The sequence below is a fragment of the Ovis canadensis genome, chromosome 1 (genome assembly GCF_042477335.2).
Source record: "Ovis canadensis isolate MfBH-ARS-UI-01 breed Bighorn chromosome 1, ARS-UI_OviCan_v2, whole genome shotgun sequence".
NCBI lineage: Eukaryota > Metazoa > Chordata > Mammalia > Artiodactyla > Bovidae > Ovis > Ovis canadensis.
The window spans coordinates 144,189,218-144,216,890 of record NC_091245.1 but is presented as its reverse complement, the minus strand read 5'-3'; the positions used below and the strand labels follow the sequence as shown (position 1 = coordinate 144,216,890).

At 34.5% G+C, this 27,673-nt stretch overlaps 1 protein-coding gene across 20 annotated transcripts in view; it reads left to right on the top strand.

Annotated features, from left to right (window-relative positions):
- The window catches only part of USP25 (ubiquitin specific peptidase 25), a 161,664-nt gene that overhangs the window by 119,718 nt on the left and 14,273 nt on the right, over window positions 1-27,673 (top strand). For 13 of the 20 annotated variants that reach the window (XM_069550435.1, XM_069550425.1, XM_069550496.1 and 10 more), the window contains 4 exons: window positions 1,843-1,956; window positions 4,215-4,310; window positions 25,605-25,783; window positions 27,573-27,651. In XM_069550435.1, the coding sequence (XP_069406536.1) occupies window positions 1,843-1,956; window positions 4,215-4,310; window positions 25,605-25,783; window positions 27,573-27,651 (468 nt within the window). The remainder of the gene's footprint in view (window positions 1-1,842; window positions 1,957-4,214; window positions 4,311-25,604; window positions 25,784-27,572; window positions 27,652-27,673) is intronic. The other 7 variants (XM_069550539.1, XM_069550518.1, XM_069550559.1 and 4 more) reach the window with 1 other exon arrangement.

The window sequence follows — 27,673 nt, the reverse complement described above, 5'->3', positions numbered from 1 at the left end:
CTGATTCTTTACTGCTGAGCCGTTGGGGAAGCTCCTAAATATCCTTGTACTTTACTTGAATGAACCCTAAAATTCTTCATATGAAAAATTTTATGGTAATTTAAGATATCTAGGCTTGATGAGAAATACTACAGAATGTGTGCCCAAAGCTGCTTCCTTTTTTCAACTTTCACCCAAATAATTAATAATATGCTGTTTAAACTGTTTTGTGGTAACTGGAAAGGTTTATAAAACATTTACTTTCCCTAAGTGCAATTATTTTTTTCAAAGGAAATATATTGTTGTGTAAGGATCAGTATTCTAAGGAGTGCATTTCCTGGTTGATACTTTCCTAAATTTATATTTATTATTCTTAATATATTATTGGTTTGAATTGGTTTGCTTGTGAGAAATTTTTCACCAAAAGTCCAGACAAATTTCCTAGTTTACCTGTTTATATTTCACTCTTGTGACTGGAAACCTAGGACAATATTTTTTCCCTTAATTATATTTTTATTATTTTTTCTCTCTCAATTAATTCTTAATTAAATATCATGGACCAAGCTTACCTCTGTAGAATATGTGTTAGTATATTGAGTTAAAATTATTCAAATATAAGCAATTCCAAGAAGCATAATAGTATAATGTTTATAATTTCTATCATTTATAGAATAATAATTAGTGTATCGGATTTTGGGCTAGCTGAATACTCTCTCCTGATCATGACAACCATGCAGGTTGGTTATATTGTCTTAAAAAGTCAAAGACTCAAACACAGCAAAGGAAAACTTTCCTGAAAATGTCATGGTTAAAAATAGCATTTCTTTCAAAAAAATAGGCTAGTCTTGGCCGCTGTTCTTGTTTTATTGTTTAATTAACTTTTTCTGCATATATACTTTGAAAAAGTCAGAAAATCTTCATATTTTAAAATTTACCCATATTTTAAACTGCAGTAAGACCACTCTGTTTTCATTAAAATTTTCTGTTTATTTAGTGTCAAAACTAAGTTGATTTTTGCTTAGGAAAATTTTAAAGGTGCAATTTGAAGTTATTTAAGCAATCTGCTTTCAAGCACCTTAAGTATTTTTGAAATTTGTTTGTAGATAAATAGTGAATACGGTAGTCATCTATTCAGTAAAAAAGGGTCCTTGTGAAATCTGAACAGTTTTTTGAATGAACCATATTAGTGTCTTTGAGTGGACTTTCTGGATTTTACACTGGCTTCCACTCCATTGGTTTAGTGAAGTTCATAGAATTTAACAAAAAAACCAATCTGAGTTGTTAAAAATTGATATCACTTTCTAGCAGCATTTCCAAAAACAAGAATTCATTGAGAACTCATGATGTAAATATACCAGGTGCTAGTGAGTTAGGCACAATAGATTATGGATATTAAGTGGCAATATAATTAGTTACTAGAAAGGATAGAAGGTAAAATCATCAGAAGGAAAACTTACAAATTCTCCTGGGGTCGAAGGAAGTCTTATTTTGATGAAAATATTTTAAAAAAAAAGGCTGTATAGAGTTATTAGAATTAAAAATAAATAAATCTTTCACCAATAAAAACAGCAGTAGGATATCCAACTTCAGTATTAACTGTTTCTACAAATTTGGAATATACAAGGTACTCTGTGAGAAAAAAAAATGTTTAAATTTAATTTAATATTTGAGATGCAAAGCAAAAGCTAGAGATCTTGTGTTGTTACTGAATTAATGCATTTGCTTTGATGTTCAGCTTTAGATGGTTTTATTTCATACTAAACAAATACAGGTATTTTAAAAGGCTCAAGAGTCTATGCACTTAAACTGAGTGCTTCCATTGTTCTGTTTTCTAATGTTCACACTAATGATTTTTTTCTGCAGAAACCTGAAAATACCACAAGCCAGCCACCTTCTAAGCAGCAAGTTGTAGAGGTGGAGATTCCTCATGTAGGGACATTTATGATTGAGTCAAAGGAGGGGGGTTATGATGATGAGGTACCTTCACTGTAGCCCTTGGCACTGTTTCCACCTGTTCTTTTGCTGTGTGAATGCAAGTGCTTTGGGCATGCCTGCACCCTTACACTGTGTCTATGGCCGCATAACCTACAGCTTTGCCACCCACGGTCTGAAATTACCTTACCAATTGCTAACAGTATTAAATACTTTGAATTTCAAGTGAAAATTTAACTAGAAAGCTTACGAATTTGGCAAAAAGAATAATTTTGTATTGCAAGAGTTAATTCCTTTGTTCACACACAGAATTTGTTTACTCTCAGGTTGGTAAGTTTTAATCATGTTTGTTTAATTAAATAGCAAAAAATTTTTTGAGCACTTAAAATTTTTATTTTCCTTTCCTGTTTTGCTCGAAGTATCAATTACTATACTTTGCCCACTATTTCCTACCAGAAGACCCTACAGTCTGATTTGGTGTATATTAGTAAATAGATAGGCTTCCCTGGGGTGTCAGTTAGTAAAGAATTCGCCTGCAGTGCAGGAGACTGCCTGCAGTTTAGCAGACTGGGGTTGGTTTGGTTTTCTTTCTTTCCCCAACCTCTGTGTGACTAAACTGAATAATTCATCAGCATTGCTAAATACCTACCAGTATTTTGTACACTGGGCACCTCATCTTACCACTTCTTATCACTCCACTGTTAATTTTCATCTACTTAGTTTTCTAACATTATGGAGTCACTTTTGCTTCCTGTCATGGTTCTTGGGAATCCAGATGAAAATTGCTATTGTCTTGATCCCATCAGATTTCCCCCCCCCTTACCACTTTTTTCTTAACATTCTTCGATTTCGATTTTGATCTTTTCCATATTTGAAAGAAGCCAGTAAAGCTGTTTCAGAATAGTAACAACAGAGAAGACAGATCCTGAATTCTATCATTTATTAGTTATTACTGGCATGGATGAGAACTGAATGTATATTAGTTTTTTTTCCAAGTAACTTTTTTTCAGACTGACTTCAAGGTTATAATTAAACTCTTGTATGAGTCACTTCACTTTCATGAGTTAATCACCAAAATCAGAGGTGTCATAAAGACATTACTATTACTGTGCCACTGTAAGAAAGCATGGGCCATAAAGAGACTGAGAAGTAAATTTGTGAGCTAGGAACTGATCAGGAGGATTTTCTGAAGCAGATAGATAGATATATTGCAACTCTCTGTGTGTGATCCAAAATATGCTATGGGCAGTAGTTTCAGTGAATCAGAGGTAATGGATGCAGTCTCTTGACTGCTCCAATATTATAGCTTCACAGTGTCTTGAGATTTTCATTTTTCAGATATTTTAAAATATAAACATTTAAGAATACAGTCATTCCTCAGTATCGGGGGGAATTGGTTCCAGGACCCTGCCTGACCCCAGCAGATACCAATATCTGCAGATGCTCAAATCCATTATACAAGATAAACTATTGTGAAAATGAAATACTTAAATATTTAATACTTAATAGCAGTACATTTTTCTATTTAACCATTTCTATGTTGGTGGTACTTGAAGATTATGGCAACTGGCATGTTGTTTTAAGAATATTTTTAAAATGTTAATTTGTTGATCAAGCATCTTAGTGCTTGTTTTAGGGTGAGCCTTCTGGCATTTACAAAAATAGGATTGTGATTAATTATTTAACACTGTCATTTGTGCAAGTGCTTATGCTATTGGCAGGATTTTGTGTTTGGTGTGTGTATATGTGTGTCTTAATTCATTGGAGTGATAGTTTAGCAGTGCATGTGCCTTGTAATTCTTAAAAATAAGTCATATGGATACAGGGCTGCTGCTTAGATATTTAGACTGTATGGTGGTTCAAACGGGTACCTGGCCTGCTGGCAGAGTGGAGCTGGAATTTAGCTAATGCTGAGCTCCCCAAGCCTTAAAGAAGAAGCATGTTTTTAAATAAAAAGAACATTGATTTTTCTAAATGGTTCTGTTACAGAGCAGCACATTTTTCTAAATTGTCAAGAAGGTGTTGCCTTTTAAAAAATTCTTCAGTTCAGACGGGATGCCTTTTTGCACTTCGCACGAAGGCACCATGCCAGGTAGCTGTGGCCCTGTATGGAAGATTTTGAGAGATACTTACGTGTATATCAGATCACATTTGCTACCAAAAAAAAAAGTGCAGCGTTTGATTTGTAGTAAAAAAAAACAAAGGACTTTCAACTTGCATGTAAAGGAATTATTTTGTTTTTGTGATTTTTTTTTTTCTCTGATAACCATTCAAAAGTTCTTACTTTAAATCCCTTATGGCAGATCATGATGACACCGAACATGCAAGGTATTATCATGGCCATAGGTAAATCCCGGAGTGTGTATGACAGGTGTGGCCCTGAAGCAGGGTTCTTTAAGGTACAATGAACATTTTCATTTTATTTATTTTTTTAAGTGAACTTCTTAAAATGTTTCATTTCCTTGAATTAAATTTGTTTTCCTATGTAATTTCTCTCTTCCTAAGTTAGCCTTGACCACCTAATGTTCTGGGGGTTTCTTTTATACATGAATCTAAGACTGATCATTTTCTAAGTTCAGGTACTTCAACAAAAACGAAACATTTTACCCAAGTTACCCTAATAGTACACCTCTGGTTTGTTAGCAGGAGTTTGAATTGTATATATATTTGAAGCAAATACAGGGTATTGATGAGCAAAAGTAGGAACTGAGTTATCTGCTTCTGGTAATATTTTTTTTTTTCTCCTCTGGTAATATCATTAGTCAGTATGGCTTTTATTTTATTATCATTTCATACTAAATTGCTTTCTTCATTTAGTTATTTCTAAAATCATTCATTATCTTATTTTTCTTAATTATGTTCCTCATAATTAATTTTAATATCTTAGTTATTTCAAAACATGAGACCATCAAGCTGATGCATTATTCTGTGACTAGATCTTTCTTGCCTCTTATACCAGATCTTAACAATGTTTTGACAACAGTATTATTTGTTCTTATATATTTGAAGTATGAAACCACTCCATTTGGTTTTCACTTTCTTTAGTGGAAGTCGCTCACTTGTATCCAACTCTTTGCAACCCCATGGACTATACCGTCCATGGAATTCTCCAGGCCAGAATACTTGAATGGGTAGCCTATCCCTTCTCCAGGTGATCTTCCCAACCCAGGTTTCAAACCCAGATCTCCCATATTGCAGGCGGATTCTTTACCAGCTGAGCTACAAGAGAAGCCCAAGAACACTGGAATGGGTAGCATATCCCTTCTCCAGCGGATCTTCCTGGGGGTCTCCTGCATTGCAGGCAGATTCTTAACCAACTGAGCTATCAGCAAAGCCCAACTTTCTTTAGGTTAACCAAAAATAATCACTTTTTTTCACTCCTCCCTCCCCTTTAGTGTTCGTTATTTAAAAAAAAAAAAACGCAACAACAACAACTTTATTGAGGTACAGTTCATGTCAGCAAGCCATGTAAGTTGTATGTTCCCTTTCTTGACATTTACAATTGAAAAATTTCCCTTTTCTATACCACCTTTATCAACTCAATCTTTAAGAAACTTTTTGTTAGTCTTTCTTTCAGTATATAGTACAAACAAAGGCCTGTTAGTAGTAGACTTAGATCAAAAAACACTTTAGACTGGTTACAATTAGAATGACCAAGCATCCTGGTATGCCTGGGACCAAAGGATTTCCTGGGATATAGGACTTTAGATGCTAAATGATTAAAGTTTCGGCAAACTAGTCCCAAGATGAGTTGTTCCCTCTGTTAAGATCCTATGAGAGAGTTTGAAAACTACTTTACCATGAAAAAAAAAAAACTTTTATATTTAAAAATTCTAGCCTTATCCCCAGGTAACCTACATTTCTTTTCTTAAAAATCACTAAATACATGTCTTCTAAAGTGTTCATCTACTTTGTGGAAAGAGTTATCTGTCATTTACACTACCATTGTCATTTTTGGTCAACTTTGGGTATCTTTTTATTGAACTGGAAGCTTCACTTTTATTAATACATGGGATACTTTCAAAGAGTCAACTAATAATACACACTACAAACAACAGTAATTATACTATGCCCCCCCCCCATCAGTGATAACACTTTTCAACTATTTCATCAAATCCTTTTGGTTTTAAGAAGGATGCCTGTGATTTTGTGATTCTTAGTTTACCTATTTCCTGTTGAATTCCGGACCATGGGATGTGACTGACAAGCTCTCTTTATTCTCCTGCCCCATATACACACATTAACATGTACAATTTTTACCCCTACATCAACACACAGAATTTTGTCATTTGATTAAACCAGAATTCTCAGCTTGTACTGTTTTTTTGTGTGCTACTTAGGGTTGAACTAAGTCATAAATATTATCATTTTACTTTTTCCCCCATCAGTTGTCATTTTCTTTGGAATTAGTTGGCTGTTGTTGTTTGCTTAGTTTTTTGCTCTGTTCTTCATTAGTTTTTTGTGTGTGTTTTTGTTGTTGCTGCCGTTTTGGTTTTTTTGGAGAAGTCTATTCTGGAGCTTTATGACCTGTTGCAGTCTGCATTGGTTTTCCACTTTTCTTCGTATGTAGCTAGTATCTTGAGATCTTTCGCTGTCACTTTCAGGATGGCCTTTGCATCTTGTTCTTTGTGTATTTTCTGTATCTCATATATTTGTGTTTAAATATACCTGCTGATTCTGATGCAGCAGAAAATCTCTAAAGTTTATTATTTCTGTACATTTCCATCTACCTGTAATTGAGGAATATGTATGTTTTACATATATACATAATATAGGAATATGTTTATATCTAAAATATATATATATTTATATACAAAATATATATAAATGTAGGAATATATATAATTATATAATAAATTATATAAATTTATATATTAGATTTAGAATATGTTATATATAAATAGATAAAAATAGGAATATGTTTATAATTAATGTATATTTTTAGTATAGGTAAATCATTAGCATTTTGAAAATTCTGGCTGATAATATAAAATTTGAGAAAACATGTCCTATAAGTAACAAAAATAACATATACAAAATGCAGTCATTCAGTAATAATAGTGGTGTCTCAAATAAAACTAATAACAACTGTCTCTCCTGCTGCCCTGTTGTAACTACTTCTAACATTTATATAGCCTTTCTGATATTTTTATTTAGTTTGTAAAGACATGCATAGAGCATTTTTTTAACTTTTACTATTCATATTATTTTATAATTATTCATATTTTGTAACTCAGAAACATATTGTGAGTATTCTTAAGCCAATATAGCTACCACATTATCTATACCACCTGCATTTAGTATTCTATGGTATAGATTTACTCTCATTTATTATATATTACCCTCTCTTTGGACATACGTCATATATTTTTTCCCCATCTGCCATTTCTGTTTGAATTTAGTCTATGGTACCTTTTTCTATAAAGCAGTTTTAAAATACTGTGGTATCTATACTATCTTTCCTCTCTTTTCTGAATTCTGGAGTTTCATTGCTATGCAAAAAGTCATTTTCAACAAAGATATTATAAATTTTCTATAATTTTTCTTAAAACATTGTTCTTAATAAATTTTTATTTTATAAATTCAAAAATACCCTATTTACATTTAACTGTAGCATTTTATCTGGGCTTTCTGCATTCTATATTAAATAAAAAGTTGCTGTATGTTTTTATTTGACGGCTGTCTTCCCAGGTTTGCAGTTATACTTGTTAAATTCCTTTACTGTCCTGTTTTCTTTAACTCTAGTATAATTTACATAAGAATTAATTGTTCCTTAAGAGTAAACTAGAACTCACTTATAACCATATGAGCTTGGCCTCTTTTTTTGGCTGTAGATCTTTTGACAGCGTTTTTGATTCCTTTTACAACAATTGATGTGTGTAATTGTTCTGTATATTCTTGACATTTGATTCTAATCGTTACTGACATTCAGTATTAAATCACAAAATATGTATATAGCACAGAATCTAACGACAATTGCTTCTTCCTATGTCTTCCTATGTTCCCTAAATCAGATATAGTATAGTTTTAATTTTCTTTCTTTATGCTTGGTTTATGATAAATTAAGGTAAAGGTTTTTTGTTGTTTTCTTTTTTAATATTTATTCTGTCCTATCACAGTACTAAAGAAAAATCTTCATTGGATTTATTTTGTTAGCTTTTTTGCTGTGAGTAGATGTTTTTCAACTGTGCATATTTAAGTACTTCTAAATATAGATTTCCTTATGCATTATAATTAAAACAATTTTTTAAATGTTATATATGTTTGCTAGTTGAAAAACCATGTGATGAAAATGTTAGCTTTGTTACTGACAAAAAGATCAGTTGCTCAATGAAACTTAGATCTCTCTGGGTAAGTGGCCTCAATAAGGCTTAACTTCTGTATTAGGAAGAGTTAGCAATCCGGTCAGTCACAGTTACTGTTTCAGCCACAGGCCCTCCCACATTGGGGTCTGCCTCTATAAATCCAATAAATACTAAAAAGTTAATAGGCAGGCAGATTTGGAAAAATAAGTGAGAAAAGACACTTAGGTAAGTCCTTCTCCCAAGATGACTTTGTTAAGATTGGTTTTCACTGTTAACAGAAAGTCCCCAAATCATAGTAGCTTAAAGACAGAAGTTTCTGTCATGTAAAAACAAAATCCAGAGAAAGGCAATACAAGGCTACTATGATAAGCAAAAAAAAAAATAATAATGATAATAAAAGCCAGAAGGAAAAGGAAAGAAAAAATATTCTCAAAGTACTAGTTACTTGTATGTGTATAATGGGAGTGGGAGGGGTCATATCATAATGAAAATTGGTAGATTAGTATTATTTGTATTCAATTTCAGATATATTAAATTTTCTTTTATGTATATTTTTTTGTTTATACCTATTAAAGTGCCCTTAGGATTTTAATGAAACAATAACTCTACTATATTATGAAACTTTTTTTCCTTACTGGTCATTTCATTGCCTCATAACAATTGTTCCCAGTTTATATGACTTTATCAGTTTGCTTTTTCTTTTTAAACTCCTGTTATTATTACTTCTCTGTTTATTAAGTAGTTATGAAAATATATTTACTAAACTATAAAACTTGCTGCAAAGTACACAGTTCATAAGTTTACAGCTTAGTAAATTATCGCAGAGTACACATATTCATGTAACTACCTACCTATCCAGGTCAAGAAACAGAACATTATAATACTCCAGAAACTACCCTTGTTTATCCTTCATGTGAACTACACTCTTCCCCTATCCAAAAATAGATGTTATCTGAACTTCTAACAGTATAAGTAAGTTTTCTTGTTGAACTTTATATACCTGGAGTCTTTTACTGTGGTCCATTGTGTCTGGCTGCTTTTACTCAAGAATATGTTTGGAACTTCATATGTATTATTGGATATAGTTAGAATTTTTTCATTCTCTTAATGGTATTTCATTGTATAACTACACTATTTTTGTCCCATTCTGTTGATGGGCATATTCAAAATGTATTTATTATGTGCTTATATCACAGTATTTATATCAAACGTACTAGTGAATATAGCTAGGGAAATGATGGACTAAGTTTCTGCCTTAATGAAGTTTATTTTCTAGGGGAAAGTAAATACTAATTAGAGTTATAATCAGTATGATAAAGTAGCATTTTGACATGGAAGAAGAACATATAATGGAAAATCAGAGATGTTATTTAGAGGACTTCTTAGAGAAGGTGATGTTTAAACTAGTAAAATACACATATATCAAAACATAGAATGTAAACATTTCTCTCTCACTTTTTTTCTTTTTAATATATTTTTTTATTGAAGGATAATTGCTTTACACAATTTTGTTGTTTTCTGTCAAACCTCAACATGAATCAGCCATAGGTATACATATATCCCCTCTCTTTTGAACCTGCCTCCCATCTCCCTCCTCATCCCAACCCTTTAAGTTGATACAGAGCCCCTGTCTGAGTTTCCGGAGCCATACAGCAGATTCCCCTTGGCTATCTATTTAACATATGGTAATGTAAACTTCCACGTTACTGTTTTCATACATCTCACCTTCTCCTCCCGTCTCCCCATGTGCATGAGTCTATTCTCTATGTCTGTTTCTCCATTAATGCCCTGTAAATACCTCAGTACCATTATTTTAGATTCTGTATATGTGCATTAGAATACAGTATTTATCTTTCTCTTTCTGATTCACTTCACTCAGTATAATAGGTTCTAGGTTCATCCACCTCGTCAGAACTGACTCAAATGCTGAGTAATATTCCATTGTGTATATGTACCACAATGTTTTTATCCGTTCATCTGTCAGTGGACATCTGGGTTGCTTCCATGTTCCAGCTATTGTAAATAGTGCTGCAAGTGAACAATGGGATACATGTGTCCTACGCCTAGGATATATGCCTAGTAGTAGGATTGCTGGGTCATAAGGTGGTTTTCTCCCTAGTTTTTTAAGGAATCTCCATACCATCTTCCATAGTGGCTGTATCAATTTACATTCCCATCAACAGTGCAAGAGCGGTCCCTTTTCTCCACACCCTCTCCAGCATTTATTGTTTGTAGATTTTTTGATGATGGCCATTCTGACCGGTGTGAGGTGATATCTCATTATGGTTTTGATTTGCATTTCTCTAAAAATGAGCGATGTTGAGCATCTTTTCATGTGTTTGTTAGCCATCTGTATGTCTTCTTTGGAGAAATGGTCTGTATAGGTTTTTACCACTTTTGATTGGGTTGTTTGTTTTTCTGGCATTGAGTTGTATGAGCTGCTTGTATATTGGAAATTACAATTAATCCTTTGTCAGTTGTTTCATTTGCTATTATTTTCTCCCATTATGAGAGTTGTCTTTTCACATTGCTTATAGTTTCCTTTGCTGTGCAAAAGCTTTTAAGTTTAATCAGGTCCCACTTCTTCACTTTTGGTTTTATTTCCATTACTTTAGGAGGCGGGTCATAGAGGATCTTGCTTTGATATATGCGATTCAGTGTTCTGCCTATGTTTTCCTCTAAGAATTTTATAGTTTCTGGTCTTACATTTAGGTCTTTAATCCATTTTGAGTTTATTTTTGTGTATGGTGTTAGAAAGTGTTCTAATTTCATTCTTTTATATGTAGCTGTCCAGTTTTCCCAGCCCCATTTATTGGAGAGGCTGTCTTTGCCCCATTGTATATTCTTGCCTCCTTTGTCAAAAATAAGGTACCCATAGGTGCATGGGTTTATTTATGGGCTTTCTATCTTGTTTCATTGATATATATTTCTGTTTTTGTGCCAGTACCATACTGTCTTGATAACTGTAGCTTTGTAGTATAATCTGAATTCAGGAAGGTTGATTCCTTCCAGCTCCATTCTTTCTCAAGACTGCTTTGGCTGTTCAGGATCTTTTGTGTTTCCATATCAATTGTGAAATTTTTTGTTCTACTTCTGGGAAAAATGCCATTGGTAATTTGATAGGGATCTCATTGAATCTGTAGATTGCATTTGGTAGTATAGTCATTTTCACGATATTGATTCATCCTACCCAGGAACATGGAATATCTCTCCATGTGTTTATATCATCTTTGATTTCTTTCATCAGTGTCTTATAATTTTCTGTATACAGTTCTTTTGTCTTTTTAGGTAAGTTTATTCCTAGATGTTTAATTCTTTTTGTTGCAGTGGTGAATGGGATTGATTCCTTAACTTCTCTTTCTGATTTTTCATTGTGAGTATATAGAAATGCAAGTGATTTCTGTATATTGATTTTGTGTTCTTTAGGGTTTTCTATGTACAGAATCATGTCATATGCAAATAGTGAGAGGTTTGCTTTTTCTTTCCTGATCTGGATTACTTTTATTTCTTTTTCTTCTCTGATTGCTGTAGCTAGGACTTCCAGAACTATGTTGAATAATAGTGCTGACAGTGGACACCCTTGTCTTATTCCTGATCTTAGGGGTCTTGCTTTCAGTTTTTCAGCATTGAGAATAATGTTTGCTGTAGGCTTATCATACATAGCCTTTACTGTGTTGAGGTAGGTTCCTTCTGTGCCCATTTTTTGAGGAGTTTTAATCATAAATGGGTGCTGAATTTTGTCACAGGCTTTTTCTGCATCTATTGAGATTATCATATGGTTTTGATCTTTCAGTTTGTTAATATGGTGTATCACATTGATTGATTTGTGTATATTGAAGAATCCTTGCATCCCTGAAATAAACCCAGCTTAATCATTGGTGTGGGAGCTTTTTGATGTGTTGCTGAATTCAGTTTGCTAAAATTTTGTTGAGGATTTTTGCATCTATGTTCATCAGTGATATTGGCCTGTAGTTTTCTTTTTTTGTGTTGTCTTTGTCTGGTTTTGGTGTCAGGGTAATGGTGGCCTCATAGAATTAGTTTGAAAGTGTTCCTTCCTCTACAGTTTTTTGAAAGAGTTTTAGAAGGATAGGTATTAGCTCTTCTCTAAGTGTTTGATAGAATTCTCCTGTGAAGCCATCTGGCCCTGGGCTTTTGTTTTTTGGGAGATTTTTGATCACAGCTTCCATTTCAGTGCTTGTAATTGGGTTGTACATAATTTCTATTTCTTCCTGGTTCAGTCTTGGAAGACTGAACTTTCCTAAGAATCTGTCCATTTCTTCCAGGTTACCCATTTTATTGCCATATGGTTGTTTATAATAGTCTCTTATAATCCTTTATATTTCTGCATTGTCTATTGTAACCTCTCCTTTTTCATTTCTAATTTTATTGATTTGATTCTTCTCTCTTTTTTTCTTGATGAGTCTGGCTAAAGGTTTGTCAATGTTGTTTATCTTCTCAAAGAACCAACCTTTAGTTTTATTTACCTTTACTATTGTTTCTTTCATTTATTTTTCATTTATTTCTTCTTGGATCTTTATGATTTCTTTCCTTCTATTCATCTTGGGGGGTTTTTGTTCTTCTTTTTCCAGTTGTTTTAGGTGTAAAGTTGGGTTGTCTGTTCAAATTTTTTCTTATTTCTTGAGGTAGGATTGTATTGCTATAAACTTCCCTCTTAGGACTGCTTTTGCTGTACCCCGTAGGTTTGGAGTTGTTGTGTTTTCATTGTCATTTTCTTCTTTTTATTTCCCTTTTGATTTCTTCAGTAACCTGTTGGTTATTTAGAAATGCATTTTTTAATCTCTATGTGTTTGTTTTTCTTACAGTTTTTTTCTAGTAATTGATATCTAGTCTCATGGCGTTGTGGTTAGAGAAGATGCTTGATACGATTTCAATTTTTTTAAATTTGATTTGTGACGCAAGATGTGGTCTGTCCTGGAGATTGTTCCATGTGCACTTGAGAAGAGGTGTATTCTTCTACATTTGGATGGAATGTCCTAAAAATATCAGTGAGATCCATCTCATCTAATGTATCATTTAAAACTTATGTTTTCTTATTAATTTTCTATTTTGATGATCTGTCCATTGGTGTGAGTTGGGTGTTAAAGTCTCCAACTATTATTGTGTTGCTGTCAGTTTCTCCTTTTATATCTGTTAATGTTTGTCTTATGTATTGAGGTGCTCCTTTGTTGGGTGCATATATATTTACAATTGTTATGTCTTCTTGGATTGGTCCCTTGATGATTATGTAATAAGTGTAATAAGTGTCCTTCCTAATCTCTTGTAATATTCTCTATTTTAAGATCATTTTGTCTGTTATGAGGATTGCTACTCCAACTTTCTTTTGCTTCCCATTTGCATGGAATGTAGTTTTCCATCCTGTCACTTTTTGTCTTTAGATCTGAAGTGGGTTTCTTATAGACAGCATGTATATGGGTCTTGTTTTTGTATCTGTTCAGCCAGTCTGTGTCTTTTGGTTGGAGCATTTAATCCATTTACATTTAAAGTAATCATTGGTGTATATGTTCCTATTACCATTTTCATATTTGTTTGGGGTTGATTTTGTAGATCTTTTTCTTCTCTTGTATTTCTTGACTATATTAGTCCCTTTAACATTTGTTGTAAAGATGGCTTGGTGCTACTGAATTCTCTTAATTTTTGCTTATCTGAAAAGCTTTTCATTTCTCCATCAGTTTTGAATGAGATCCTTGCCAGGTACAGTAATCTTGGTTGTAGATTTTTCTCTTTCAGTACTTTAAATACATCCTGCCATTCCCTTCTGGCCTGCAGAGTTTTTTCTGAAAGATCAGCTGCTAAGCGTATGACGTTTCCTTTGTATGTTAGTTGTTGCTTCTCCCTTGCTGCTTTTAATATTCTTTCTTCGTGTTTAGGCTTTGTTAGTTTGATTAATATGTCTTAGTGTGTTTCTGTGTGGGTTTATCCTGTATGGGGCTCTTTGTGCCTCTTGAACTTGATTGACTGTTTCCTTTTCCATGTTGGGGAAATTTTCAACTATAATCTTCTTCAAAAATTTTCTCATACCCTTTCTTTTTCTCTTCTTCTTTTGGGACCCCTATAATTTGAATGTTGGTGTGTTTGATATTGTCCCAGAGGTCTCTGAGACTATCCTCAGTTCATTTCATTCTTTTTACTTTATTTTGCTCTTCATAAGTTATTTCTACCATTTTATCTTCCAGATCACTGATTCGTTCTGCTTCAGATATTCTGCTATTGAGTCCTTCTAGAGTATTTTTAATTTCAGTAACCGTGTTGTTTGTATGATTATTCTTTAATTCTTCTCAGTTTCAGTTCACTTCAGTCACTCAGACGTGTCTGACTCTTTGCAACCCCATGAATCGCAGCACGCCAGGCCTCCCTTTCCATCACCAACTCCCGGAGTTCACTCAAACTCATGTCCATCGAGTCGGTGATGCCATCCAGCCATCTCGTCCTCTGTCATCCCCTTCTCCTCCTGCCCCAATCCCTCCTAGCATCAGAGTCTTTTCCAATGAGTCAACTCTTGGCATGAGGTGGGCAAAGGATTGGAGTTTCAGCTTTAGCATCAGTCCTTCCAATGAACACCCAGGACCGATCTCCTTTAGAATGGACTGGTTGGATCTCCTTGCAGTCTAAGGGACTTTCAAGAGTCTTCTGCAACACCACAGTTCAAAAGCGTCAATTCTTCAGCACTCAGTTTTCTTCACAGTCCAACTCTCACATGGATACATGACCACTGGAAAAACCATTGCTTTGACTAGATGGACCTTTGTTAGCAAAGTAATGTCTCTGCTTTTGAATATACTATCTTAGATTGCTCGTAACTTTCCTTCCAAGGAGTAAGTGTCTTTTAATTTCATGGCTGCAGTCACCATCTGCAGTGATTTTGGAGCCCCCAAAAATAAAGTCTGACAATGTTTCCACTGTTTCCCCATCTATTTGCCATGAAGTGATGGGACCAGATGTCATGATCTTCGTTTTCTTAATGTTGAGCTTTAAGCCCTCTTTTTCACTCTCCTCTTTCACTTTCTTCAAGAGGCTTTTTAGTTCCTCTTCACTTTCTGCCATAAGGGTGGTATCATCTGCACATCTGAGATTATTGATATTTCTCCAGGCAATCTTGATTCCAGCTTGTGCTTCTTCCAGTCCAGCGTTTCTCATGATGTACTCTGCATAGAAGTTAAATAAGCAGGGTGACAATATACATCCTTGACATACCCCTTTTCCTATTTGGAACCGGTCTGTTGTTCCATGTCCAGTTCTAACTGTTGCTTCCTGATTTGCATATAGGGTTCTCAAGAGGCAGGTCAGGTTAATTCTTCTAGGCCTTTGTTAATTGGTTCTTGTATTTTCTCCATTTTACTTTCAAGGTTTTTGATCATCTTTACTATCATTATTCTGAATTCCTTTTCAGGTAGTTTGCCTAGTTCCTCTTCTTTTATTTGGACTTCTGTGTTTCTGGTTTGTTCCTTCATTTGTGTAGTATTTCTCTACCTTTTCTTTTTTTTTTTTTTTTAAGTTACTGTGTTTAAGGTCTCCTTCTCCCAGGCTTCACGATTGAATTCTTCCTTTTGCTTCCTTTCCTCGTAAGGTTGTGTAAGCTTCATGTAGGGTGATATGTGTGCTGTGTTTGTTTGTTTGTCTGTTTTTCCTTTGATCAGCAAGGCTGAGTGAGGTGGTAATCCTGTCTGCTGATGATTGGGTTTGCATTTTTGTTTTGTTTGTTGTTCAGAGGAGGCATCCTGTGCAGGTTGCTACTGGTGTTTTGTGATGCTGGGTCTTGTATTCAAGTGGTTTCCTTTGTGTGAGTTCTCACTATTGGACACTCCCTAGGGTTGGTTCTCTGGTATTCTAGGGTCTTGGAGTCAGTGCTCCCACTCCAAAGGCTCAGGGCATGTTCTCTGGTCAGGAAGTTTCCACAAGTGGCTTGTGGCATTAAGTGAGATTAAAACAACTAACAAAAAATGAGAAAACAAAGATGAACCCCAAATGGCAGTTACAAAGTTAGGCAAATAATAATGAAAATAATGGGATATACACATATACACCCATGAGCAAAGTCAAAACAGTCCAACGTAAATAAAGTACAATAGATTGATGTGGCGAACCAAGGAAATCAAAAATTATATTTACCAGTTAAGAACAAAACTAAATAAAACAAAACTAAAGCAAAGTGCCAAGTGGGGAATAACATAATGAAAACAAAACTAACAAATATGTTGAGAGAAAAGGAAAGAAAGAAAAGAAAAAATTTATATGCAAAGTTAAATAGAGGTAGATGAAGAAGATTTATTATATACATTAAAGATTAACTGCAAGGGGAAAAGATCAGAAGGAAAAGCAAACAAAGGCATAAATGTAAAAAAATATATAATAAGGTTTAAAAAAAGTAAAAAACAATTATAAAAAAGAGAAAAGACAAAAAAGAAGAGGGAAAAAATGAAAGGAAAATGGAAAACTCCATAGAACGGCAAAAACCCAATGTAAATGCAGAGGGTTATAACAACAATAAAAAGTGTGACTGAATATACACATCTACATATACACCCATAAGCAAAATCAAAACAGTCCAACAAAAATAAAGTACAATATATTGACCTGACAAACAAAGGAAACCAAAAATTGTATGTACCAGAACAAAACTGGAAGACAGAACTAAAGCAAGATGCCAATTGGGGAATAAAGCAATGAAAATAAAACTAACAAATATGTTGAGAGGAAAAGGAAGAAAAAAAAGAAAAAATAATAGATATGAAAAGTTAAGTAGATGAAGTTTTATGTACATTAAAGGTTAACTGCATTGGAAAAGAACAGTAGGAAAGGCAAACAAAAGAATAAATGTATAATAATAGTAATAGGTTTAATAGAAAAATAATAATAGGTTTACAAATTTAAAAGAAAAAAGAAAACAAAAGCTCCCCAGAACTGCAAAGTCAAATATAGAGGCAGAGGTTTATAACAACAATAAAAAAATGTGACTGAGAAAAAAAAGAAAAAAACTCAAAAGCTTAATTAGAGTTAGTAGTGCCAATAAAATCGACAACTACAACAGTGGTGGGGGCAGGGTGGAATTCAAAAGAATATACAGAACAAGTAAAAACATAAGAAGAATAAATGTTTTTCCTGAGTCACTGCTGTCAGAGTCCTTTCCCTCACTGGGAGTCATAGTAAACCTCACCTTGCTAGAATACCCTCCAACACTGTGATATCTGGACTTGTTGTGGGGCCAGCTCAGATTCTAATCTGGTCCTACTCCTATGTGTTCTTGCCGCCAATGTCCACAGCTGACAGAACTAGTGTGTTTTATTTTGTAGGCGCTCTCAATGACATTTTATATTTTCCATAGACGCAGAGACTGCCTACTTGATTGTGAATTTCATCTGCATGTTGTATAGCTGGTGGGAAGATTTTGGGCCTTCTTCCTTAGTCACATTGCTCCTGGGTTTCAACTGTGGTTTTATTTTCACCTCTGCATGTGGGTTGTCCACTGGGGTTTGCTCCTGAGGCTGCCCTGGAGGACTTGGGTTTGCCCCTGTGAAGGTCAGGTGTGGAGGTGGTGCTGCTGTTTGGGTTGCAGGGGCTCTGGCAGCACCAGGTACTCAGGGGAGTCGGAGGCTAGGGCAGCAGGAAATACGGTGCTCTAGAAGGGTATGGCAACCATTATTGGCCAATACGCTCTAATGTTCTTGCCTGTAGAACCGCCCCCCTCCCAACCCCCGACAGGGAAGCCTGGCAGGCCACAGTCTACAGGGTCGCAGAGTCGGACACTACCAAAGCAACCCCGTGCACATAGATGCAAGAATTTTTGCCTGTGGCAGCTCTGCCCCAGTGAGAGTTGAGCATGAAGGTGGCACAGCTGCTTGGCTTGCAGGGACCCTGGCAGTGCCAAGTGTACAGGGACACAAACTGCCTCCTCAGCAGGCGTTATGGCCCTATCAGAGTCTTTTTCCGAGCCTCTTGTAACTGGCGATCAGAATACCTTTTTGGCTAGTCTTTCTCCACAGCTCCACCCATTCAGGCACTTAGAGGGCTCCCTTGCCTGAGGTCTTTCTCTGTTTGGTGTGTCAGGCACATAGAGGGTGCTCCCTCTCCCCCCCCACCCCCCGCCCCCTGCCCCCGGCTGGGGTCCTGCTCTGTAAATCAGTGCATCTGGCACTTAAAGGGTCACCCTGGGTGGGGTCCTGCTCTGTAGGTTCAGCGCATCAGTCACTTGGGAGCACCTTGGGTGGGGTCCTGCTCTGTAGTTCAGTGTGTCAGGCGTTTGATGGATCACCTTCTGTATTGTTCAGCTGCCACTGCTGGCATGTGGAGAGAAAGAGGCTGTGGTGATGGCTCCACCCCCTTTCCTCCACAGGCATTTCCCCCCACAATCTCCTCCCTCACGTCCCCTCTGCCCGCATCTCTGAGTCAACAGCAGCCCTCGCCCTAGGATTGCTCCACAATCCCTAAACTCCAGCTCCCTGGTGCTACGCTGCACCTTCCAGGGGATCGACATCCCTATCCCGGGTATGTATGGCTGCGGCAAGGACTGTCTGATTCTCATTCCATTTAGGCTGCCACAGATCAGCTGTTTCACTCTCAGCCTAAAATGTTTCTCCTCTCACTCAGACAGTGGCCCTGATGTGGGGATCAGACCCCTGTTTCAGTTCCCCTACCCACCAAGGGCAGGTCCAGTCCTACTAACACTCCTGTTTTTCCCCCTAGTTCCTTCATCCTACTGATTTTTGCGTGGGTCTATATATTCCTTTCCACTCATCAGACATTCCTGTCCTCTCTCAGCTGGTGTTCCACATGCGCCTCTGTGTCTCAAGGTGTATTCCTGATGTATCCATGGAGAGAGATGTACTCCACGTCCACCTACTCCTCCACCATCTTGTTGTCAGCCTACCTCTCTCACTTTTTAATTTCCACTCCACAATTAACTTCTGTCCCCGATTAACCTCTCTCCCTGATTAACCTCTTATTCCTTATGTGTGCTTCTAGATAAATAAGACTGATATTCAGTACTCATCCATATGTTACAATTTAAATAAAAATAGAAGTTTCTTCTTTCGGTCTTTATCTATCATTCTTTTTCATGTAATGTGGTGGATGATTTAGTCGTGTCATGATTTGTAGATTTTTCATAGGTACATTTTATTTCCCATTGAACTTGCCAAAGTTTATTTAAACACTTTTTTAGAACAGGGCTTTCTAATTTTTTCCTTGTTATGACAAACAAGGATGAATCTAGTTATGGATCTGGCCACCATAAAGGCTGATAGCATTAGTATCTCAATCCTTATAACTTACTCATGGCTTAAGTTAGGAAGCTCTGTCCCACATGAGCTGTTACTGGCAAAGCCTTTATGGTCAGATGCCTGGATTTAAATCCTAGCTTTATCACTTAATAATTGTGTGATTTTAGGCAAATTACTGAAGTTATCATGGCCAGTTTTTCAATTTATAAATGAGAAGTTATCTTGAGAATTAGATAATTCATGTTAGACATCACTGGACAGTGTCTATCACATAAAGAATGCTCACAGATTGTAACTATTAAATCCCATATTACTGTTTTTGATGGGTGTTAGGATCATTTCCAGTATTTTTGAGAATGTTCTTGTACATATTAGGTTGGTGCAAAAGCAGTTAAAGTTTTGCATTGTTGAACTTTGCCATTTGATGTACATTCTTACATGTGACTATGTTGTACATCATTTTAATGCACGTTTCTTGCCTTATGTTATTAGTGACATTACTTGCTGTTTTTTTTTATGTATTTTAGTCGATAGAAATGATATTAGACAAAAAGCAAATTTGAACTATTTTCTTGTTCAAGTTCAAAATGGGTCATAAAGCAGTGGTGACAACTCACAACATCAACAATGCGTTTGGCCTGGAAACTGCTGACAAATGTACAGTGTGGTGGTGGTTTAAGAAGTTTTGTCTAGGAGACGAGAGCCTTGAAGGTGAGGAATGCACCGGTCAGCCATTGGTTGTTGACAGTGACCAATTGAGAGCCACCGCTGAAGCTGATCCTGTTACAGCTACAGAAGAAATTGCCCAAGAGCACAACATCAATCATTCTGTGGTCATTTGGCATTTGAAGCAAATTGGAAAGGTGAAAAAGCTCAATAAGCGGTGCCTTATGAGCTGACCACAAATCAAAAAACTCGTTTTGATGTGTTATCACCTCTTACTCTATGCAACAGTAACGAACCATTTCTAATCAGTTTGTGACGTGTGATGAAAAGTGGGTTTTATAAGACAACTGCAATGACCAGCAATGACCAGCTCTGTGGCTGGACTGAGAAGCTCCAGAACACTCCCCAACGCCATACCTGAATCAAAGAAAGGTCATGGTGCCTGTTTGGTGGTCTGCTGCTGCTGTGATTCACCTCAACTTTCTGAATCCTGGTGAAACCATTACATCTGAGAAGAATGCTCAGCAAATCAATGAGATGCACCCAAAACTACAACGCCTGTAGACCACATTGATCAATAGAAGGGGTCCAGTTCTCCATGACAACCACATGTCATGCACAGCCAACGCTTCAGAAGTTGAACGAGTTGGACTACGAAGTTTTTCTTCATCTGCCATATTCACCAGACCTCTCGCCAACTGAGTACCACTTCTTCAAGCATCTCAACTTTATGAAGGGAAAATGCTTCCACAACCAGCAGGAGGCGAAAGATGCTTTCCAAGAGTTTGTAGAATCCTGAAGCACAGATTTTTATCCTACAGGAGTAAGCAAACATTTCTCATTGGCAAAAATGTATTGATTGTAATGGTTTATATTTTGATTAATAGAAGATGTGTTTGAGCCTAGTTATAATAATGATTTAAAATTCAGGATCTAAAACCATAATTACTTTTGCACCAACCTAAATATATTATTGAAAATTCAGTGAACATAACATAGTATATTTGCCCAGTCAAAATATTTATGAATTTTAATTCACTTGTTTAATTTAAATAAATAAATGGAAAGTTTGTCAGGTTTCATTTTTTCCTGTCTTGATAATTTTTAATTGCCACCTATATTCTCAAATCCTTTCAGAATTTAATTGTACCTCATATTATTACAGTGAGATGGATAATTATATTCCTCAGTATTTTGAGTCTTCTCAGAAAGGAACAAGATATGCCTCTTCACTTTTTTGGCTCTCTCTTAGGTCCTTAAGTAAGGTTTTATTATTTTACTTCAGCATGGTCTTATAGCTTCTTTTTTAATCTAATCTTAGATGTGTAGAAATTGTTTCTGTGAATTGAGTTACTTATCCTCAATAATAGATTAGTGGTAGAGTTATCTTGTAGGAAAGTTAATTACTTGTATTTATTCATATAGTGTCAAATTACTTTATTTTTTTCTAATAGTTTTCCAGTGGATTCTCTTGATTATTTCAGTAAACTGCCTCCTAGTAATTATCTCATTAGTTGTTGTTTAGTCGCTAAGTCCTGTCTGACTCTTTTGCGAAACCTGTGGACTGTAGCCTGCCAGGCTCCTCTGTCCCTGGGATTCCCCAGGCGAGAATACTGGAGTGAGTTGTTGTTTCCTACTGTAGGGAATCTTCTTGACCCAGGATCATTTAATCCCTGTCTCTTGCATTGGTGGGCAGATTCTTTACCACTGAAACACCAGGGAAGCCTCAGTTAATCTCATTTCCAGGATAATTTTTGTTATACTTTTTTCTTGTTTCATTTCTGAAATATATTCAGGCTTTCAGAATATAAATAATAAAATAATGGTGATAAACTCCTTTGCTTAGTTCCTTAGTTTAATGTGAATGTTTGTAGTGTTTTATTATTAAATAGGATGTGTAGTGTTGGTTTTTAATAGCTCCTCTCTTATAGATTTAAAAATAATAACAGTTTCTGAAATTTACAGTTAGAGTTTTATTTTAAACTGATTGATATTGGAATTTAGGCATTTTTTAAAAAATGCATCTATTAGAGATTCTGCACAAATTTCTGCTTAATGCTTAATTCTTACAAAGGAAGGATCTTAGCATTGATCTACCTTTTTTTTTGTTTTTAATCATTGTAAACACTGTCTCTTCTTATATTTTCTTTATGTACACAAGGAAGTTTATCAAAATTAGATGTCAGTCTGGGCATCCATGTTCATAAGCAAAATTAGCCTTTTTAAAAATATTTGTCAATTTTTGATATTCAGATTATACTAGTTTTATATAATATTAAAGAAAATTTCCCACTTTTTTTTGTTTGGAGCAGTTGAGATATAGAAGTCTTTGAAGATTTGCTATAACAGCACAACTCTAATACAAAATGAGCCTAATTCCTTTATTAGGTATAGATTGTAGGCAGCGTTTTCAGTTATCTGTAGTTTTGCCTGGGTCTCTTCAGTTTTTCTGCTTTGTAAAGTAATTCTGGTAACTTATATTTTCCTAGATGATCATCTGTTTAATAAAGATGTTATAGTTTATTGGCATAAAGTTATATGTATTATTCTTTTATAAATTTTAAAACTTTTTCCTGTATTTTTTTTTATCACTTTCCTGATTTCTAATGTTATTTTTATCCCATTTCTTGCTCTTCTATTCAGATTTTTGAAAGAAAAAGCCTTTTGTGGTCCTTATCTAATTGCCACATTATTTTCTTTCTTCTGCTTTATTTTGGTTTATTTTCTTTTTCTAGTTTCTTGAAATAAATGTTATTTTATATTGCTTAAGCTGAAATTTCCCTTGTACCAATCTGGCTGTATCCTTTAGGTTTTGAGATTTCATATTCCCAATATTATTATAATTTTGATTCCTTTGGTCCAAGAATAGTTTATAGAAGAATACTTCTAATTCCTAAGTGTTTATTTTGGGAGTTACCTTTAATTCCTATTTATGTAACATACAGTCAAAGACTACAACCTATATGATTCTGATTCTCTGGAATTTGAAATAGATTTTTTCTATCTCTTAGTACAGTATCAATTTTTAAAATAAAATGATATATTTAGCTTTCTGAATTTTACTCTATCTTACCTTAGATCTTACTGCCTCCAGAGTGTACTATACATTTGTATATTTGGTATTTTAAATTGTCTGTGAAAGTGAAAGTCACTCAGTTGTGTCCAACTCTTTGTGACCCCATGGACTATACAGTCCATGGAATTCTCCAGGCCCGAATGCTGGAGGGGGTAGCCGTTCCCTTCTTCAGGGGATCTTCCCAACTCAGGGATCGAACCCAGGTCTCCTGCCTTACAGGCGGATTCTTTACCAGCTGAGCCACGAGGGAAGCCCAGATGTAACTTCTGTAAGAACTAATACATGTAGAGTATGTTTTATCATGCGATTCAGAAAAGTAGAAAAAAGTCAAACTAGAAATCGTTTGGAAGAAGATTTCAAAAAACAGATTTTTAACCAGTCTCATTGAATGGATCATGTGTGGCTTGATGGGAGATGGTCAAGGACATCATCCAAATAGAGAACTTAAGAAACAAAGGCTTGTGCATTTGTGAGGAGTGGAGCTTGATCTAAATAGAGGAGTAACAGGAAATAAGACCTAATAGGTAACGTTGAGCCTGATTAGTCAGACCCCGTTAAATGTTAACTGTAAATTGTGTAAAGATCTGAATACACCAGCGTGGAACACCTCATTGAAAACTTGCAGGAATATATATATGCAGTACATTTTGAAAGTGAGAAAACTTTTTGAAAAGGAAGTTGATTAACAAAACAATGATAAACAACATTGATAATTTCTGCTAATAAAATTTAGTATTTTTGTGTTTGAAAAATTGCTCTACAAATTTAGAAGTGCAATTCTACCTCTACTGGTTTAATAAAACACCTATAAATTGTGAGTTTGGTATTTACTCATTATAATTAGGAGAATCGTAAGTAGAGCAAAATCAAGAGGTAAACATCATCTTAAACCTGACAGATAATCTAACTCTCTAATAGAAATCTGTTTACCATATATATATATCCCAGCCTGCATTTTGAAGGGTGGTGGGAGAATGGATAATCATTTAGTATTATAATGTCTGATAATCTAAACTTATATTATTATTTGAGAGAGAATTTTATTTTGGTCATACCAGTTTCAGCCAAAAGAATGCCATCTGAAATATTTAAATACACAAAAACCTTCTGATAGCCTATGGCAATCATTGTCTAAAGGGCCATAAGAAGAAAAACAATTACTTTTTGTTTTACACTTACTCTCAAATTCAGTATAGTGTAGTTATTAAATGACCATGTGCCTTTTTTTCAAATTGGAAAGATTAAAGAGTTTGTAAGCAAAGCATGCAGTAACGTGAGTCATGATAGCCTTACATGACAAATATAGTTAATTTTCATGGCTGCTTTTTAGCACAGCAATAAAACTTGAGAGTGGCATATGTATATCTAAAATAAAGTTGGAATAATTTATCTATAGAGTAACTATCTTACTCTGTTTATAATGCTAATGTGTATAGAAAGGACTTATTAGCTCCCCCTTAAGTTTAAAAACATATGACTAGAATGTTCCATTTACTGTTTTTCAGGTACATTTTCTCACTTCTATATAATACAGCCAAATAGGTGATAGTATCTGGATGGCCAAGAATTGCTTAGGAAACGCATGCAAAAAAAACCCTTTCCAATAGAATGGGCTTTTTGTAACATATTTTGCATGTAGCTCCAAATATCTTATGGTTAGTAGAAAATAATTTAGATATGATGTCTAATATAAATGAATATTTTAATTAAAGTGTTATCTGTAATTATATGGGCTTCTTACATATGGCAGACTTGATAGATATATATCTCTATACATATTTCTCTGAGCAAATATTTTTCAAATCATTTGCTTATGTGTGGGAACACACATTAATATTTAATATTTCTCATAATAGTAGTTGCAAGTAAAGAAAAGGTTAGCTCAGTATCAAGGTAGTAATAGTGATAGTGTTCATTAATAAACATTACACTGGTAAAATTCAGATATTTTTGAAACAAAAATTTATGGTGAAGAAAAAGGCTTCCTTTTTCATCCCTTATTTGTAAGCTCTACAGTTAAAGTTAATTGTGATGGGATTATTATCATCCGTTTAAGAGCCAGCTGTTTTCTTTCAGATGTGAATATTCTAGGGACCTACAGCTCAACCCTAGAATTTTAGATATTAGAGGTGTACTTCAAATGGAGCATAGATTAGGAGATATGTCAAGTATCTCAGTCTTCTGATGCCTCTGAATAGACTTTGACCAAACTCTGATAAGTTTTGCAAAATAACTTATGGTAAGCTTAGATGTATTTAAACTATGGAACATGGGACAGTGTTCTTAGATATACAAGTACATTTTTTGTAATATTTTAAAAGGAAAACATATTTGAATGTAAGGATAATTATAATACTGAAGGATGTGAATTATTATAATTAACTAAGATTGGCATTTTGTTGTATTTTCTAGGCAATTAAGTTGGAATATTCAAGGTTGGTTAAATTGGCCCAAGAAGATACCCCACCAGAAACAGACTATCGTTTACATCATGTAATAGTCTACTTTATCCAGAATCAGGCTCCAAAGAAAATCATTGAGAAAACATTGCTAGAACAATTTGCAGATAGAAATTTGAGTTTTGATGAAAGGTAATTTGAAAATACAAAATGTTAAGTATTTTATTCACGTGCTCAAATTGCCCGTGTTGTTTTTATAGCTCCAAGTGCAATTTTTGAATATGTGTTTTACACATAGACATATTTCAGTAAGTGCAGCACAAAATTTGACTTCACTTAATTCAGTTGCTTTGTAATTTATTTGTTACCTATAATCATGACTTTAAAAAGTTTAGCCCCAAAATAATTTAAATCATTTTATTACATTTTAATTGTGAACCAAGGTTCTGAGATAAGCTATATAAAGATACACAGAAGAGTATAATATAATTTTCACTGGCCTTTGGGAACTAAGAACTTCAGAGAAATAAAGAATTTCTGAACCTCTGCACTATGGATATTTTAGGCCAGATAACTTTTTTTGTTTTAGGGTTGAGGCTATCCTTTAATTTGTAAAATATTTAGTACGTTCCTGGCCTCTACCCATTAAGTGCCAATAGTACCCCTCAAGTGGTGACAACCCAGAATGTCTCCAGATACTGCCAAATAGCCCTACTGGGAGCAAAATCATCCTTGTTTGAGAACAGTTGGGGAAAGTAACTAATCAGTATACACAAAGTAATTAAACATCTTCTGACTTAAAGAGAATGCTTAGAATGGTTAAATGAATTTTGGTTTACCCAAAAAGTTTTTTCTTGGAAGTTCCTATAAAACTGTTTACTAATGTTAAAAATTAAAACTTAATCTAGTTAAGTTAGAATAAATACTATTAAAAAAAAATTCAGCCCTCAGGTAAACACCCAAAGTATTGAAGTTTTAAAATGTAGAAACATTTATGCTATCTTGGAGTTCATGGTAAACACATTTTAATTCTGAAGTAAATGATTATCCTTTCATGCATGTCTCAAAAATACTGAATTCAAAATATGTGTAGTAGAAAAGAGTGTGGTGGAAAATAAAGCATCTAGGATTAATTTCTGCCTCGTCATGTGTCTGCTGTGAAAGTTAGGATTAAGGTTTCAATGCAAGTAAATGGTTTTGAGCATTATCTGGTAAATACTCAGTAAGTATTGGCTATGAGTTTTTATTAGTAATAATGTTGACATCACTTATTTTGTTAAATATAACTGAAGAACTCAGAAATGTTGACCCTCTTTTATCTGGGCTGTGAGTACTATGTTCCAATGAGTATATGCTGTTGAATTTGGGGAAGATATTTATGAAGTACTCACATTGACTTTTCAATCTTCTGCAGTTAGCCCTGGCAAGTAAAAATAATTTGTTTTGAAAAATCTACTTTCTCTTGTGCTTGAAATACAGGGTAAACTATATGTGATAACTATAAATATATTTTGGGGAGATACCTTTAGCAGTGGTTCTGATCATAAAATCTGTTGAAATATTGCCATTCCTATATGAAAGGATAGGCACATTTTGGATATCTTCTTATGATTTATGAATAATATTATTTGGGGGAAGTGAGATTTCATGTCTCTGGAGCTTGCTTAATAGAGATACATTATCAATTTTTAAAAACTTTTTTTCATGTTTAATAGAACATAATTTTAAATTCATATAGAAATATAACATGGTGAATTACAATTATTGCTTCTGTCATCTTTATATACTTTGTAAATATCCAGTATTGTCCAAAAAATGAGATTTTTCATTTATTTGAAATTTGTTTCCTCAAAAATATTGCACAGTGATAGTGGATTTCATTTTCATATGTTTTGGGTAGTTTAATTTTGCATAAAACATATTTTTTAAGTTTTTATGTATTTTGCTTTTAATTTAGAAATATTTTTTCTTTCATTTGAAGGTGTCACAACATAATGAAAGTTGCTCAAGCCAAAATTGAAATGATAAAACCTGAAGAAGTAAACATGGAGGAGTATGAGGTAATGTGCCTTTTGGACGGTT